General features: G+C 36.4%; 1 protein-coding gene across 2 annotated transcripts in view; it reads right to left on the reverse strand.

Annotated features, from left to right (window-relative positions):
• LOC119558317 overlaps nucleotides 1-17,444 on the reverse strand; it is a 30,206-nt gene that overhangs the window by 9,862 nt on the left and 2,900 nt on the right. For both annotated transcript variants that reach the window (XM_037871729.1, XM_037871728.1), the window contains exons 2-3: nucleotides 7,284-9,637; nucleotides 1,233-2,110 (exon numbers count right to left, since the gene is read on the reverse strand). In XM_037871729.1, the coding sequence (XP_037727657.1) occupies nucleotides 1,233-2,101 (869 nt within the window). In that variant the 5' untranslated portion in view covers nucleotides 2,102-2,110; nucleotides 7,284-9,637. The remainder of the gene's footprint in view (nucleotides 1-1,232; nucleotides 2,111-7,283; nucleotides 9,638-17,444) is intronic.

Genomic DNA, 17,444 nt, shown 5'->3' on the forward strand with positions numbered 1-17,444 from the left:
TAAACAAAAAGTACTTTGAATATTTTGAAACCCTTTTCGGAAAGTCCTAAAGCAAATTTATTAGAAGAGTAAGTGAGTAATTGTTAATTTGTTGTGAGGTCGCAAAATATGAAGGAGTAACTAAGATTAAAACAAGGAAGAACGCTATAGTCGAGTACCTCGACTATTAGATACCCGTTACTCAGCTAAAGGGACCAAAGGGAAATGGAGATATGCAAGCAACAAAGCGAGATTAAAAAGCGCCACCTATCGGCGGTAGACAGATTTAAGCGTTATGGGCGTTAGAGTGGGCATGGCAAATTTTTTTTTGGGTCAATCAGTTAAAATTTTGTATCTAGCATGAAAATTATGGGCGCCACAGCCTTGGGCGGTTTGTGGGCGTTAGAAAGGGCGTGGCATATTTTCGTAACAAACTTGCGCTGCGCACAAAGCTACGGAATCTAAATCTGTGATCCCAATTCTCTATCCTTGATAGTTTCCGAGATATCCACGTTCATATTTACGATTTTTTGAAGTTTGTGGGCGGTTTGTGGGCGTACAAGTGGGCGTGGAAATTTTTTTTTGAGTCAATCGATAGGTATTGATGAGATCAATACATTTCATTTAAAATTTTTATTCTAGCATCAAAACTGTAGGAGCCACAGTTTTGGGCGGTTTGTGGGCGTTAGAGTGGGCGTGGCACTCTACTGAAACAAACTTGCGCTGCGTAAGAAGCTCAGGAATCTGCACGCCAAATCTCAATAGCCTAGCTCTCATAGTTTCCGAGATCTCAGCGTTCATCCGGACAGACAGACGGACAGACGGACAGACGGACATGGCTAGATCGACTCGGCTAGTGATCCTGATCAAGACTATATATACTTTATGGGGTCGGAAACGCTTCCTTCTGCCTGTTACATACTTTCCGACGAATCTAGTATACCCTTTTACTCTACGAGTAACGGGTATAAAAATGAATACAATCCCCCTTGCCACTCCAATCACTAGGAATTTGAAATCACTTTAAAAATAACATTTATTAGACACCTAAAAGTATGCAGTAAATGAAGGATAGCTATATTTCTGAAGGAAATCAAAGTACTTATGACTTTTAAATCTATTACAGCATACTTTTAGGTATCATAAAATAATATCTAAAAATAGTTTCGTTTCCTGTGACTTGAAAACTGATTTAAGATCACTAAGTTATCAGATTTATTGCAATGAAAATGGTGTTTTAAAAAAAAACTCACCTATTCGAGAGCTGAAACATCTCCATCATGGTCTCGTTCGGATGCTGGTGGTGCGGATGTGCCATATGATGCGGATGCTGCGGGGGGTGCGCGTGCGGATGTGGCTGCGGATATGGGTGGTGCATCGCATGCAGGTGGGCCGGGTGCCCAGGATATGCTCCTTGAATGGACCCCGGTCCTGTTCCCGAACTGGGCACACTGCCGCCGGCTCCGTAGCCCATGTACCTGCCACCGGGCACGGCTCCGCCTCCTGATCCTCCTCCTGCTCCTCCTCCTCCTCCTCCTCCTCCTCCTCCTCCGCCGGATCCTCCCGAGCCGTACGGTGCATTCGGATACCACATATTGGGATAGAAGCCCGGCACTGTGCCAAGAGCCGGGGAATGTGCAAACGGATGCAGACCTCGCGAACCGGATCCTCCGCCACCCGATATCGCCACGGGCAATGGACTACCCGGCGATCGGTAGTTGAAGTGGTACATGGAACTGGAGGGCGGACGGAGCATCAGATCGCATCCGGAGCCGGCGGTGGAGGGAGTGGGCGACTGGTAAAAGCTATTCGCACCACTGCCACTACCACTGGGCGCATAATCGCTGCCCAGCACCGAGCTCTCGTTCTCATCCGGATAGTTGTCCTCCTCGAGATCGACGGGCTGGGCCGTCTCTAGCGGTGGATCCGCATCCACATCCGCCTCGGGATCCCAGGTCAGCTCGTCCAGTTGGCACTCGCTTTTGCCCAGAACAAGGAGATCGGCATCGAGGGCCGCCGGCTCGTCGAAGTAGGGAATGTCTTGCTTGAGATCCTCAATATCCTGGCCGCGACCTTGACTCTGACCCGCGGAGGAGTTCCTGCTGCGACTGGCGCCCTCCATGTTCTCCAGCTGGAAAATACAGAGAGAAAAAGTTGGATGAGAACTGTGAGCGATTGGCTGAGGAGATCATTGCATAATTGACGGCTGATAAGAACTCGTAGTATCTCTATTTTTAATTGGCCAACAGATTATTTTCCCATTAAATGCCCGCAGCACTGCTAGAAAAATGGCACCCAAGCGGAAACTCCTGAAAAATACTATGCATCCTGGGAATTGGATAATATCAAGCGCTCTTGGTGGTCTCATTAATATATTTAATAATTTTATTATATTTATAAATATCTAAATATTTAGTTTTTTTAGAGAATATGCAGATATCTAACAAATAGCTCTCTTAAAATTCCTATTAAGAACATATCGATTCTCAATGATAATTTCATAATTGGAAAAGTACAGGAAATATATGCTACAAAATTAAATGAAGACCTTGAGATCAAATACCTAATATTTTAATTGGTTTTATGCCAGTAATTTCACCTATTTAATATTTGTATTATATCAACATTATGTTTCATTTGCCAGGCCATTCCCTCTCTTTATTATTTTGTTGTAATTTGAAAAATTAAAAATAGCCAGCAACGGAATCCAATAGTGAACTAGAAATGAGCGCAATTGGACTCGACGTTCCTGGGATTTTTTATGATCGAACTCGTAAAACGCTCAAAGCCATAAACGATTCTGAGTCATGGGCGGCGGAGGGGGGATGGCGGTCGGTGCTCGGTTGAATGACAAAAGCAAAAGTCAAAGAACGGCCACAGATATTCGGCGTTATTTATATGCGGATCTTGTCCAAGTGCTGCCTATAAATAATAGACACCCATGGACCTGCTCGGATCGCACACACACATATGTATATCCGTCTATTCAGGGCAGATCTTTGAACTATATTTACTCCTTCCATTTCCTTGGGCAAACGAATATGTATTATTCTGGCCTCTGATTCACATGACAAACGCTTTTGGTGGTCGGGGTATTTGCGGGGAATTCTAGTCATAAATTTCGTATTTTTTTGCCCCCGAGCTGGCCGTTTTATTTGTTTTTCCTTGTGGACAATTGAAGATATTTATATGTATTTATGGAAACTATCATTGCCGTGGGAAAAGGTGGTCGATCCTAGAAAAACAGCTTAATATGTATACATATTTCCCAAAATAGTATACGGTTTAATTGTATATTTAATTTATTCGACACGATTTCCAAGAAGAATAGCTAATGGCCTAATTAAAATCGAATTTGTTTTACTTATATGTATATTATGACAAATACCCATAAATAGGCGGTTAAATTAAACATAGCAAGAAATAAAGATTTTGTCATTTACCATCTTAACCTTTAACTTCAAGTTAACAAAAAAAACCAAGTTGTAAATTCGGTTATAAAATTGTTTAGCAAATTTAAAGCGTACACTGATAAGAAACGTAGAAAATCCAAGGATTTCATATTTAATTTAATTTAATGTCCTATGTTTTTTATGAAAATATTTAATTAAACAATTATAGTTCACTAAAAGGTTTTAAGACTTGAATTTAAATTGAATTTATTTTTTTTAATCATCAAAATCTATTTTTTTTCTACCTCGACTTAAATATTTTTAAATAATATTAAGTAATTTATTATGATTTGTATCAAACATTATGTTTTTGTACTTAGTTCAAATATTGAATACAAAATATTAAAGATATTAATTTGTACGATTCCATTTTTGTGTTAGTGTATAAGTATACTTGACGGCAACTAAGTTTCAACACACAAAACTGCTTAATTTGTAATTATCTTTATTTTACTCTACGTAACGTTTATTATTAAAGCCCTTGGCCAAGCAAAAATAGCCACAAAATAGTAAAAAATGATAAAAATAAGAAATCTGATAATTGTCAACAAGGAAGTCGAAAGCCACTCGACAACTAAGTAATATGCAATCCAGGCATTTATTGTTTCAGTTGTTATCATCGACGATTGCCGTAATATTTGCGCTCCTACCCTTTATTAGTTTATTTTGCTGTTGCACTTTTTTCCGCCTTCCCAAATTTGTTTTGTAATTGTTTTCGAGTGCCGGGTAAACAACGGCGATAAAGACAACGAGGGGAGACATGTCAATTGCCATTCTGCTGCCAAAATCGCCAGACGGCTATTGTTGATGTCGCAGCGGGTTGCCGCCACTTTGCATGGCTGACTGTCGGTGCAATGGGGCGTATGCGCAACGCGGTGGAAAACATGACAAGTGGGTGGCAGCAAAAACAGCAAAGAAAATGGGGGGGGGGAGGTTAGAGAGATTCACGTAGAGACCCATTTGAGTTGGGCATTTCACTCGGCTCATTTATTCATTACCAGCACCGTACAGTACTTAAGACACAGCACGCTGCTATGGAAAATGTCTAAGTCGGCCAAAAAAAAAATTTATTTTAAGTGTAAGGAAGTGTATTTTTTGATTAATTATTAATTTAATAATTATTTATTTATTAATTATTAATTGTTCGTCAACAAATTTGGTATCAGTAGTTTTTTTGTTGAAGGTGCGATCGTCACGAGCCTTTAGCTCGTTAAGAGGTATTTTTATTCGATAAGGTAGAGTGAAAATATTTCTGAAATCTATTTTATTTTTCTAATATTATACTATTTATTATTATTATTTGAGATAAATGAAACTTTAATTTAAAAAAAATTGTTGAGTAGCTACCAAACAATTCTTGTAAAAGATGAAAAACTTCAAAATGCGATAAAAAGGTTATAATAGGGTGGTAACTTAATTTATTTAAAATGTGTTAAGAATTTTGTATAAAAAATATTTTTATTTAAAAGTAGTTCTTGAGTAGCAACTAAGCAAATCTTGTTAATGATAAAAAAAACTATATAATACGATCAACTTAATCATGTAGTAGAATGCAAATATTTTTGGCACCCATTTTGCTTTTAAGGTGTTAAGAATGTGTAACAAAATAATATATTTATTCCAATAGTAGCTTTCAATTAGTAACGAAACAATTTCGATCTGGTAAAAGATTTATTCAAATATCTCACTATTCATGGTACAGATTTAAATTAACCGCCAGTGTATAATGAACACATTTATCTTTGTATATAATACTTTTTCCAGCACCCTATCATTACGATAATTTCACAAAATGTTTGAGATATGAGTTACAAGCTAATTGACTTTTACCCTTTGATTTATGGCATTTAAAACTTAAATCATGAATGCGTATAGCTATGTACACAGAAAAGCCCCTGATTTAGGGTTTCTTATCGTCGCATATTGCCCTTATCTTGAACTATTTTGGCAATCGTTAAATGGCACTCGTCACGCCTTCCCATCTATAGACCACAAATCGAAAAGGTTTGCCAAGTTCGTGTGCGAGCACATATATGCATGTACTTATATATTCACATGGCGTAGGGCAATTATAATCTTTGTACAGATATTAAACATGAATATTGCGTTTGATAAGCCGCCGACCCTCGTTTGTTTGCTCTTCTCGATTGCTTTTCCACCAACAAACTCAACGACCATGGCCAGACACCCACAAATTGTTGTTGAACCCGTCGGTTTTGTTGAATGTCGGCGTTACTGGTGGTGTTATATGTATATATACATGTGCAATTGTACTACAGATACTATGTAGATATAGCCGAGCTGATTAGACCCCGAGATCGTTGAGGTCAAGCTTTGACAGCTGCTTCTTTGGTCAGGAATGCGATATCTACTTAATGGCATTAGCAATTAATTATTAGCACTACCGAGTATAACTCGAACTAACCTAACCCACTTCTAACAAGCTATAACTCGGGAAATGGGTTTTTACCATAAAGGCGTTTATATTGCAGCAAGATAGAGGGCCATCAAAAGCTCTTATCATGTAACCCACTTTGTAATCCCTTCAAATCACCATTGTAATATCACATTGTTGCATTGCCCCGTGACTCATTTGATGAATGGCTTTTGTTGAGCGATAAAAACGATGGTACACTATTATTCACTCGATAAGGATAATGCAGGCGATTGTCGTAACCAGAGAGCTGGCAACTTTGGTTGGTACTTTACAAGAAATCTTGGCCGGATTACTTAGATTAGATTAAGGCCTGAAAATTTCTTTGACAAAAAAATTAGGTTTTTTACATTTGCACACACATATACACAAGTAAGAATGTTAACTTCTAAACCAAATTTAACCGCTATTACTTAGCAGACTATTTAATTGATAAGCTAATATACACATAGGTACGAAGCCTTATAAAAGTTTTACATTATAAATCTCTTTTATGTTTATAGTTTTTTCTAAAAAGTGAGGTTATATCAACATTTTCAGGGTTGTCACCCTCATGATCATAAAGTACCGTAGCTTAATCATTGAGACTATCATAACTCTGTACCTTGACTGCAATATATCGCAATCCTAAAGATTATCGAACCCCAAGGAGTTTCTGCAAAGGATTACCATTGTGTATGTATACTTCTAATCAAAATTCAACCGCTTTTATTTAGCAGACCTATTTAAGAAATAAACTAATGTTTATATATTTTTTTAAAGTGAGGTTACATCAACAGTTGCAGGGTTGTCACCCTCATGATCATAAAGTACCGTAGCGTAATCATTGAGACTATCATAACTATGTACCTTGATTGCAATATACCGTAATCATAATTATTAACGAATCCCAAGGAGTTTCTCCAAAGGATTACTTTGTGTATGTATACTTCTAAACAAAATTCAACCGCTATTATTTAGCAGGCTTATTAAATTAATAATTGTATATGTACGAAGCTTCTATGAAAGTTTTAAAATATAAATCTCTTTTTTGTTTATAGTTTTTACTTGGAAAGTGAGGTTATATCAACACTTTCAGGGTTGTCACCCTCATGATCATAAAGTACCGTAGCTTAATAATTGAGATTATCATAACTATGTACCTTGATTGCAACATACCGTAATCATAATGATTAACGAACCCCAAGGAGTTTCTGCCAAGGATTACCTTTTATGAATATGAGACTATTACCACTTTTTAAGGGTTGCCACCTGCGTGATTGCAGCACTGAGATACCGTAAGCTTTCTCTGGGCCCTCATAAATCAATCATGAAATATTCATGTACGTCTAATGCTGGCCATAACAATAACAACAATACTAACAATCAAATAAAAGGAGAGGGTGGTGGGAGGCAAGAAAAAAATCAATTTCACTTACATGTTTTGCGCTGTTTCTTGTTTTTCTGCATGAAGCTTTTCGCTCGCTCTCTCTCTCGCACTCGTCGACGCGGTTTGTTTATTTATCCGTCTCGCTCTTACTCTCTCTGCTGTGCGTTGGTATTGGCGAATTATTTATTTTGCATTACTTTGTTTTGCATCCATGCGGTTTGTTGTTGTTGCTGTCCTGCAGTTGCAATTTGCTTTGTTATCTTTGCCGTTATTTTTTTCTATTTCTTTGTGATTCTTTGTACTTTACTTAGCAAGAGGAAAAAAAACGAAAAAAAAAATAATAACAGTATATACAGTGGCGAGCAAAATTGAGTGCATGTTCACGACGCAAACTTTCGTCACCCACAAAATCATAATCACACCAGAAAATCCAAAAGAGTTTTTTGTTTTATTTTGATTAATTAATTCTTAATAATTTATAATCAAAAACAATGATGATAAAGATGAATTCGAAGAAACTAAAAGTAAAAACGAAAAAACCCCGCATAAACTCAATTTTGCACGTTGGCACTTTTTCACCTATTTTCGCTTTCTTACTTCTCTTATCAGCATAAATCTGCAGAATTCACCTTTATATTTGTTTTCGTATTATTTTTGATGTTCGTAGCGCAGATTAAAACGTGTTTCGGACTAAGCAAAGTGTTTTTGAACTTGCTTGTAATTATAAACAATTTTCGAGCATAAAAATGAGAAAATTATCTGAAGCAATTGAAAATAATGTTGTAAGCCTGACCGAGAATGGTTGTACTTCACGTGCAATTTCCAAGAGGCTTGGTATAAGCCAACCGGCGGTAATCGCAGTTCAAAAGAGACGGAATGTGACTCCCAAAGCGCAAGTCGCAGGTCGTAAAAAACTATTGAAGGAGTCAGATGCTCGACTAATGATGTCTAAGATGAGAAGGAACAAGCTTCTAACACCAAAGGGTGCTTTTTTGGCTATTAACAAGAATGTAAGCGAATGGACTGCTAGAAGAGCACTGCGAGACATCGGATATATTTCAAGTGTAAAAAAAAACAAACCTGCATTATCCGATAGAAATGTTACAGCGCGATTGAAATTTGCAAGGCCACACAAAAGTTGGACTCTTGACGATTGGAAACGTGTTGTTTGGTCTGACGAGTCAAAATTTAACCGTTTTCAGTCTGACGGAAAACAATACTGCTGGCGTAGACCCGGAGAAAAAATACAGAGACACCATGTTAAACAAAATGTAAAACATGGTGGTGGAAATATAATGGTTTGGGGATGCTTCACACGGTGGCATGTTGGCCCTCTGCACTTAATAGACGGTATTATGCGGAAAGAGGACTACCTACAAATTTTTCAAACCAATCTTACCAATTTTATTGAAAAATGTGCTTATCCCGAAACAGAAATTGTTTTTCAACAAGATGGGGATCCGCAGCACACTCCGAAAATTGTTAAGGAATGGATTGGAAAGCAAAATTTTAAATTGATGGAGTGGCGAGCACAAAGTCCCGACCTCAATCCCATTGAAAATCTTTGGTCAATCGTGAAAAGACGGCTCGGGCAGTACGAAGCAGCTCCATCAAACATGGCCAACCTTTGGGAGCGTGTTGAAGCAGAATGGAGTCGTATTCCTAAAGACATAATTGAAAATTTGGTAGAAAGCATGCCAAACCGCGTACAGGAAGTCATATCATATAAAGGTCTTTGGACGAAATGTTAATATTATTTTAATAATTAAAACTTTTTGAAACGTGCAAAATTGAGTTTATGCGGGGTTTTTTCGTTACTACTTTTAGTTTCTTCGAATTCATCTGTATCATCATTGTTTTTGCTTAGAATTTATTAAGAATTAAATAATCAATATAAAACAAAAAACTCTTTTGGATTTTCTGCTGTGATTATGATTTTGTGGGTGACGAAAGTATGCGTCGTGAACATGCACTCAATTTTGCTCGCCACTGTATTTCAAATTGCAGTATTTGTTTTGCGTTTGATTCAGTTCACTTGGTATTTTCCGATATTTTCATAGTTTTACTCTCGCATTTGAGCGGTATTTTCCTTAGTATTTGTTCAAATATTCAAAAATTTCAAAAACACTTTTGGTATTATTTTCAATTGGACGGGTTTTTTGGGGAAGTGAACATAATTTTCATTTTATTTAGTTCTTATTTTCCGTTTGCTCTTTGCTTTAGCTTTCGGATTATTTTGATTATTTATAATTGTGTGTTTATTTCTCTTTTTAAGTTGTTCAATATCAATCAATATTTGTACAGCTGGAGGTATTTTGTTGTTTTGTTTCACTTTCTTGTTGTAGCTTTAATTTGTGTTGTTGCTCTGCCATTCATCTTCCAGCAAGTGTTCATTTGTTGTTGCTAAAAGAAGGGAAAAGAAAAAAAAAACGATATTTAGTAAGAATTGGAATATACTGGCTTATAGGCAATAAGCTTAAAGGGGAACCTTAAGAAATTCAAGCTCCTCAATGGTTTAAATTTGTATCACAGTTTTTTTTTTTTAAATCCAAACAGTTAGTATTTTAAGACTTCGCTTTGTCTTTCCATTCATCATTGTTCTTCGCATTTTTTATAGCTCGAATTTAAATATATTATAGTTTTTTCTTTGGCCCCCCTTTTGCGTTCGTTTTTTCGCTAATTAAATGAATACTTTAATTTATATATTTGAGTTTTTATTTCCCACTAACTGGCGAGCGGGCACAAATACAAAAATGTTAATATTATTGTCGATCGGTGTTCTGTGCCGTCACCTGTTGCTTTGTTGCTCTGCAGCTGCCGCTAAATGCTTCTTAAATTCGCATTGTTTTTAACTTTTTGTTATCTCGTTGGCTTTCGTGGCTTTTTTGTGAAAATATAAACCGGTTAAAGCCGACCCAAAAGTTAGCACCACCATTGTGGACGAGAGGGGGGAGGGGAGTTTCTGTGGGCTGCAAATTAAGGGAATTATTGAACCCGAGTTGAAGTACCATTACTGACATATCACTTGCATTACTTAAGCTCAATTCGACATATTTCGATAGCTTTTTATTTATTATCTAAGCTGACCAATTAATTGTTGTTTCCCTGCATTTACATTAAAATATTTAAAGTATTTAACGAAAAACTCAGAGATGTTCACAGCTAAATAATAATAGTTCTTGCTATATTCTTTGGGCAATTTAAAAGTATTGAGCAAATGAACTTGTTATTATAACTTTTGTGAAAAGTTACAATCTTGTGATAGAAAACCCTTCCTTTCTTATGCATTTTTTTTTTAATTCTGCCCCCTTTGAAATATCTTTTCAGTGGCATCTTGGCTAGTTTCTATCCCTACCTTTTATCTCTAGTTTCATCCTTAATTCCGCCCACCTAGTGTGTGTACGATATATTTATTTATTTGTGCGCATTTAGCTCAAGTGTTGCTTGGCAGTCCAAATCAAATATACATATAAGAAGATAAACTTCTTTAGGAGTGTCCCCGTCTTTTCCCAAAAAGCTCACACAGCCAGGGACACAAGCAGGCATAAATATAAGTGCGAAAGTTCCTGCATGTGTGTGCGTGAGTTGAGCAAGGACAAGGGAATCCTGAGCCATTGGGGTATACGTAGGTGGGCGTGTGCGCACACACAGACACACGCACACGCACACGCACAGACGGGGGTTCCCACTGAGCTAGGTGTATTACTGTGTGTGGGTGCAGTACAGTGAAAACTCAATAGGCTGTATCACAAAGTAATCCATCGAAGTGTTACACAATGATTTGCCACCATTTCTTATAGGTATATATTGTTCTTAGAAATTGGGTTTAAAAAACGAACCAATTAATGTTTTTAATTTAGCAGTAATATACATTTAATGGCAATAAGTTATAGAGTTTAAAAAAAAAGTTTTGTATTTATAAATTTTAGGTAAAATATAATATTTTCCCATTTTCTTAACTCCTTGGCTGTTATTTTTCCATTTTTTTTAAGGACCACCAAACACTCAGAAAAAACAATCTGCTATATTCCTATACAAACAGTCTTGCTTTAAGAACGATATTAGCTTACAATTTTAAGAATATTCGTATTGGAAAGTTCTTAAATGGAGCACAGATTAGATTTAAAAACCGATCAAGCAGAAAAGTTCTCAAGTAAAGCCCCAAAATATTAAAAAACGAGACTTATTTTATAAACAAATCGTACTTGCTTTAGTTATAAATATGACTAGATTTAAGAATATTTCGTTCTTAATTTGAGATCGTACTGAAATCGAGTATCTTGTGCCTTGAAAATTTGTTCTTGAAAGCTGTGTTTTGTTCTCGAGATCAGATTTTCAAAGCTTGGCGATGTTTTGACCCTGAAAATGGTTGAGATTCGTGACTTTTTTTTCTGAGTGCACTTTACCGTATTCGCCTGTTTATTTGTCTCAGTTTTCAGGGACATCGCCGGTACGCAAAAAATCTTTGCAAACAATTTTCTGGGTTGTTTGTTTGTGCTGCGGTTGACAAGTGCGAAGCACACACGCACCACCCACCGAACCACCGAGCCACCCATCCACACAACCACCCAACCACCCAGCCGGCTGCCATAAAGCTACAGTGGCTCCGGTTTTGGAGCCGTATCTGTATCTGTAAATGTATCTGGTTATGGGTCTGGATCTGGATCTGGGGTCCGACGAATGGGCCCTGGGTCAATCACCCGCCAGCGGGTCGTAATTGCAAAAAAGCACAAAGCACACACACACACACACACAAAAATAACAAAAAATTAAAATGTAATATAAAAACCTTTTTATTTTTGCTCACCGCCTTTTTACATTTTTGTTGTATTTTTTTTTTTTTTTTTTTTTTTGCATTTTTAGCGACGCGACGTAGGAGAAAAAGAATAAAACGAAAATGAATTCAAGTGCTCCGTCAAAATAAAGCCGATAAAGAAAAGAGAGCAGCCGAAATGGCGAAAAGCTATTTGCCAGACAACGACAACGAACTTAGGGTCTTTGGGGCTATGTTCAGGGGATAATCGGGGGAAAAAGCGAGAGAGTCCCCAAGCAAATGACACCCAGAAAGAGAGCTGCTGAGCGTTAAAAAAATAAATAAATTATATAATTTGCTTTGACGTTTGACGTTTCGCCCCAAAGCCATACACCCCCCCCCCCTCCAGCACCTCAACACTTTCGGTCTGTTTACATTTTCAATAGTTAAAATTACATCGAATAGCGCGCGTTAGATTGGGCTTGAGTCGCGGGGCGTATACGCAATATTACGTATACGTCTGTATGGAAATCATTTATAAATAGACCATAGAAGCAAAAATGCCTGCTAATAAATCATTAGAGAGGATCATTTCGCCACTGGTGGTGGGCAATGAAATCACTTTGGGTTGGAGGTTGCTGGACCTAATACTTAATAATATTAACGATATGACTTGGCAGCCCCCCTTTGATGTTGGCAAAATTCTCATTATAACAATGAATGAACTGCATTGAGTGTGAGACACTTCTCCCCCTGGCTTATCACTTCTACAAAATATATGTAGGTCTAAGTATGTTTTTCAGGTATCAGATTGTGTTTGTATACATTCGCTTGAACTTGACACTACTTCTAGGGTTTGCGGTTACACAAAATGTATAGACGGCTCTGACACTTCAATAAAGAAGCAAATTATATTGAACAGTGCTGACATTTTTTTTTTGGGAAAGAAGTTAAAAGGTAAGTATGTAGAATACTTTATTTATTATTGAATAAATTAAACAAATTTATATTCTTAGTCATGGCTTAAGTTATTTTTCTTCAAATATTCCTTAAATCATTTTTCTTTTAGATTAACAAGAAAAAGTTTCTTTTGAACTAAGAAACAAGAACATTAATTAACGTTTTTTAATAATAAAAAACTGTTTTTACCCTGCAAAAATAAAAAAAAGAGCTAGAAAATTTATCCAAATTTTTAACTTTCTTTCTTATAAATGGTAAGTATAAACTTAAAGGTCTCATTATATCTGTAGTCGATCTGTTTAAAAATTGTATGTGGTTAACAGGCTTTAAAAAATACAAGGGAAAATATGAGCCCCTAAATATTTTAAATGTATGAATTTAGAGAAGTCAAATTTTTTAAGATACTAACCACCTTTGTACGTCGAGGGATGGAATTTATTGAATTTTTTTTCTGTAAGCAAGAAAAGTAACGCGTCAGAAAATATTAACTAGAAATGTGTGATTTGAAGTAGTAGACTTTAGAAAAAGAAAAGGGGCGTAGGCATTAAAAGTAAAATGGGATTCCCAGTTACAAAATCAGATTGATACTCTGTAAAAAATATATAATATACATAATAATATATCTTGAGCAACACCATAAAATGAAATTAATAAAGACCTTAATACGTATGTCTCAAACAATTTTTCAAAGAATTTTTTTAAGTTTGTTCAGAAATATTGAAAAAATCGAACAAAAACCAGATTGCTTCTACACTTTTTTTCTATGACTCTTATCAATTATAGTTAAGTTATGAATTTTTATGAACAACTGTTTTTCATTTTATATTTTATCTGTATTGTAACGATAACTTAAAAAATATTCCATGAAAACTACTTAGGTATAATGTTATTATCTGAGTTGAAATGTTTTGATTTAAAAATAAATTAGCTTAATCAGCCAAGAATTGTCTAGAAAATATCAGAACAATTCTACTCGCAGAAAAAGCGGCTTTATAAAATAACAAACAAACGCTGCCGTTTCGACCTGGCCCAAAGCTGACGTCGACATCAGGTGGTGGCTGGCAAAAAGTTGTCGCAAAAACCAAAAATAGCTGAGCACTTGAGAAGTGAGAGCAGCCGTTAAAGAAAGAGCGATTGGCTCGGGGAGAAGAAACGGGGCGGGAAGAATGAGAAAAAGAGGGCGGGAAGAACGTGGCCGCTGGAGCACGTTCTACAAAGATTTCCGAGTGCACTTTGCATAACATTCCATAACATGGGTAATATAATCGTAGACTATAGAAAAACTATACCCATTAGAGCACAGAACCATATTAGTTTCTCGTTTTATTTGTTTGCTAACAAGACTATAGGGAAGTAAAAGCTGGCAATAAATACTAGGAAAATATACACAAAGTGGAGAAGAAACGCAAAGAAAGCTCTGACAAATAAAATAATACAAAAAATGTAAATACTTATTTCTCACAATGAAATGTAGAGCTTTGCATCTGATTATATTTGTATTTCTAATCTGTGTAGGAAATAAAACTAATTTAACCTTTGAGGTAGGTTAAAGTATATTATGGCACTATTTAAAAAAAAATGTTATCATTAAATATCACAGTAAGCACAGGTAGTGCCTTAATTTTTTATAAAGTGTTTCTTTAATCCATGGCCACAGGGCGTATGCGTAATGTAAGACCACAAATATTGCGCATACGCCATGTGAACGGCTGCGAATGGAGGTGATCTAAGCCAAATTGATTTTATTAGCATGGCAGCCTAAGATGGCGTCAAGCTATCTCTGCCGTATGCTTTCCAATCAGGCATGCTAAATTCGCCACCAATTAAGATGCGATTTATCGATAGCCTTGATTTGATTGCCCTTAATTTATGGGCGGATCGCTTACAATGTATTTTCAATTGATATTTGAAATGTAATAATAGAAATATGTGTGTTAGGGAGGAGGAATTTTTCAAATATTCAATATTTGCTTTTGAGTCTAATTATTTATTACAATGGCTTTTGAAATATGTACTCTCAGTTTAGGAAAAGTACTTAGCACACTTCCATTTCAATGGGTACTTGGCCAATGCCACTTTTTCTTCCTAGAAATTGTATTTGATTGTCAGAAAATATGACATTTTTAATTAGAATTTAAATATTCATTTAATTTTCCACTAGTCACTCAAGAAGAGGACTTAATTTTTTGTTTTTTTTTTTTTGGGGGGGGGGGGGGGGGGGGGGTGAGGAGGTTTATTGTCTAGGTTAGGTTATCAATTTCAGTACAAAATCGGCTTTCCTTTTCCCACAACAGCTTTCGAGCGTCTTAACCCCTCTCTGTCTTGCGCCTCCGCTTAACCCGCCGTCGCCCACATTTTCGTGGCGAGCTTTTTCGCCTCTCTCGGCGACTCTACCGCTTTTGCTTGGCCCGCTCGACGCTCGGCGCTCGGCGCTCGGCGTTTGACGCCCAGCTAAACAACCGCTCTTAGACGCGACGTCAGCAAAAATTTCATGAAAGCGACAAGGAAAACAAATTATAAAAAATGTATAAATATGTTTACATATAAGAACTCGTAAAAATATAAAACAAAAAATGCTAAACAAATTGCCAGAATATTTTATTGTCCTCACAAAAAATAACCAGACATCTCAAATGATATCGTTTTTATATGCACTGAGATAATTAAAAACAAATAAGTAGAGCAAAACCTGTTTATATATATTTTATAATCCTTAAAAAAAGTAACCAATATAATCATAATAATTTCTATAATTTCTAAATTTAAATTTAGTAGGCTCTCTTTTTCGACGCAATTGAACTGCCAGCATCAGCAGGCGACGTAGAAATTAATTATCAAACATGAAACAAAACACACAAACCAAAAAGTAACAGAGAAAATAATAGAAATAAAACACACGAAAATCATCATCATCATCGGCAACAGCACAGAAAACCTTGAGAGCAGCACCAAAGCGGCCAACAACAAAACAAAAAAAATTGGAAAGAAAAAACAGAAAAACAGAAAAAACATTTTTATTGATCGGAACTCGGAACTGGTAAATCATCGAAAGATTGTTGCCAAAAAATGTCTGATGCCATGATGGGCTATTTATATTTACACTTATTGTTATTATCCATCCAAAGCTGAGTTCTATGGCTTTTTTTGTTTTATGATCTGTGCGCGGAGAGTTCAAGGAAGGTTAAGGCCCCGTCATAAAGTGCCCCCGCCGTACCTATGTATATCATCTATGTCATCGCAATCCGTTGATCTCCGCACGCCCATTAAGCCGCATATCTGAAATTTGGCTATATCTATGTTTATCTCTGGCGATTCTTTGGGTATTCCACAGGCTATACACTCAAATCTCGCGTTCTGGATTGTTTTTTTTTTTATTAAAAATTAAATAAACCGAAAAAAGAAACTGGAAATTCATTAATATGTTAATTTGTTTTTTTTTCTTGCCTCATTGATTGTGTCGCTTTGGCTTAGCTATGTGTGTGTGTGTGTTTGTGGCTGGGCGAGCGTTAATGTTGGCTAAGCAGATTTTCGGAGGATGACAAACACAGACAGTGGGAATGCTTTTCGTAAATCGAAACTTTTCCCAAGTCAACAAAAAATGAAACGATCTCGGGTTTCGATCGCGCAAAAATGCGCGCACGCGCCGCTGATTTCAGCACAAAGATATAGGGGTTTTCTACACCATATCATACAAAACTGTAGTTTAATAATACACCATCATCAACTAGAAAAATTCCTAAAGTCTGAGCTCTAGCTTTGGTTAATCAAGAACCCATCAACGATTCACCACCATTAGGTACACCAATACCCCAAACCTGATAAAGCTAATATTCCAACGTTATAACAAAAAGTCCATAAATATTGGTGGACTGAAACTATCTGATTTCAGCACAAAGATATAGGGGTTTTCTACACCATATCATACAAAACTGTAGTTTAATAATACACCATCATCAACTAGAAAAATTCCTAAAGTCTGAGCTCTAGCTTTGGTTAATCAAGAACCCATCAACGATTCACCACCATTAGGTACACCAATACCCCAAACCTGATAAAGCTAATATTCCAACGTTATAACAAAAAGTCCATAAATATTGGTGGACTGAAACTATCTGATTTCAGCACAAAGATATAGGGGTTTTCTACACCATATCATACAAAACTGTAGTTTAATAATACACCATCATCAACTAGAAAAATTCCTCAAGTCTGAGCACCAGCTTTAGTTAATCAAGAACCCATCAACGATTCACCACCATTAGGTACACCAATACCCCAAACCTGATAAAGCTAATATTCCAACGTTATAACAAAAAGTCCATAAATATTGGTGGACTGAAACTATCTGATTTCAGCACAAAGATATAGGGGTTTTCTACACCATATCATACAAAACTGTAGTTTAATAATACACCATCATCAACTAGAAAAATTCCTCAAGTCTGAGCACCAGCTTTAGTTAATCAAGAACCCAACAACGATTATTATATCGGTAAT

The sequence above is a fragment of the Drosophila subpulchrella genome, chromosome X (genome assembly GCF_014743375.2).
Source record: "Drosophila subpulchrella strain 33 F10 #4 breed RU33 chromosome X, RU_Dsub_v1.1 Primary Assembly, whole genome shotgun sequence".
Classification (NCBI taxonomy): Eukaryota; Metazoa; Arthropoda; class Insecta; order Diptera; family Drosophilidae; genus Drosophila; species Drosophila subpulchrella.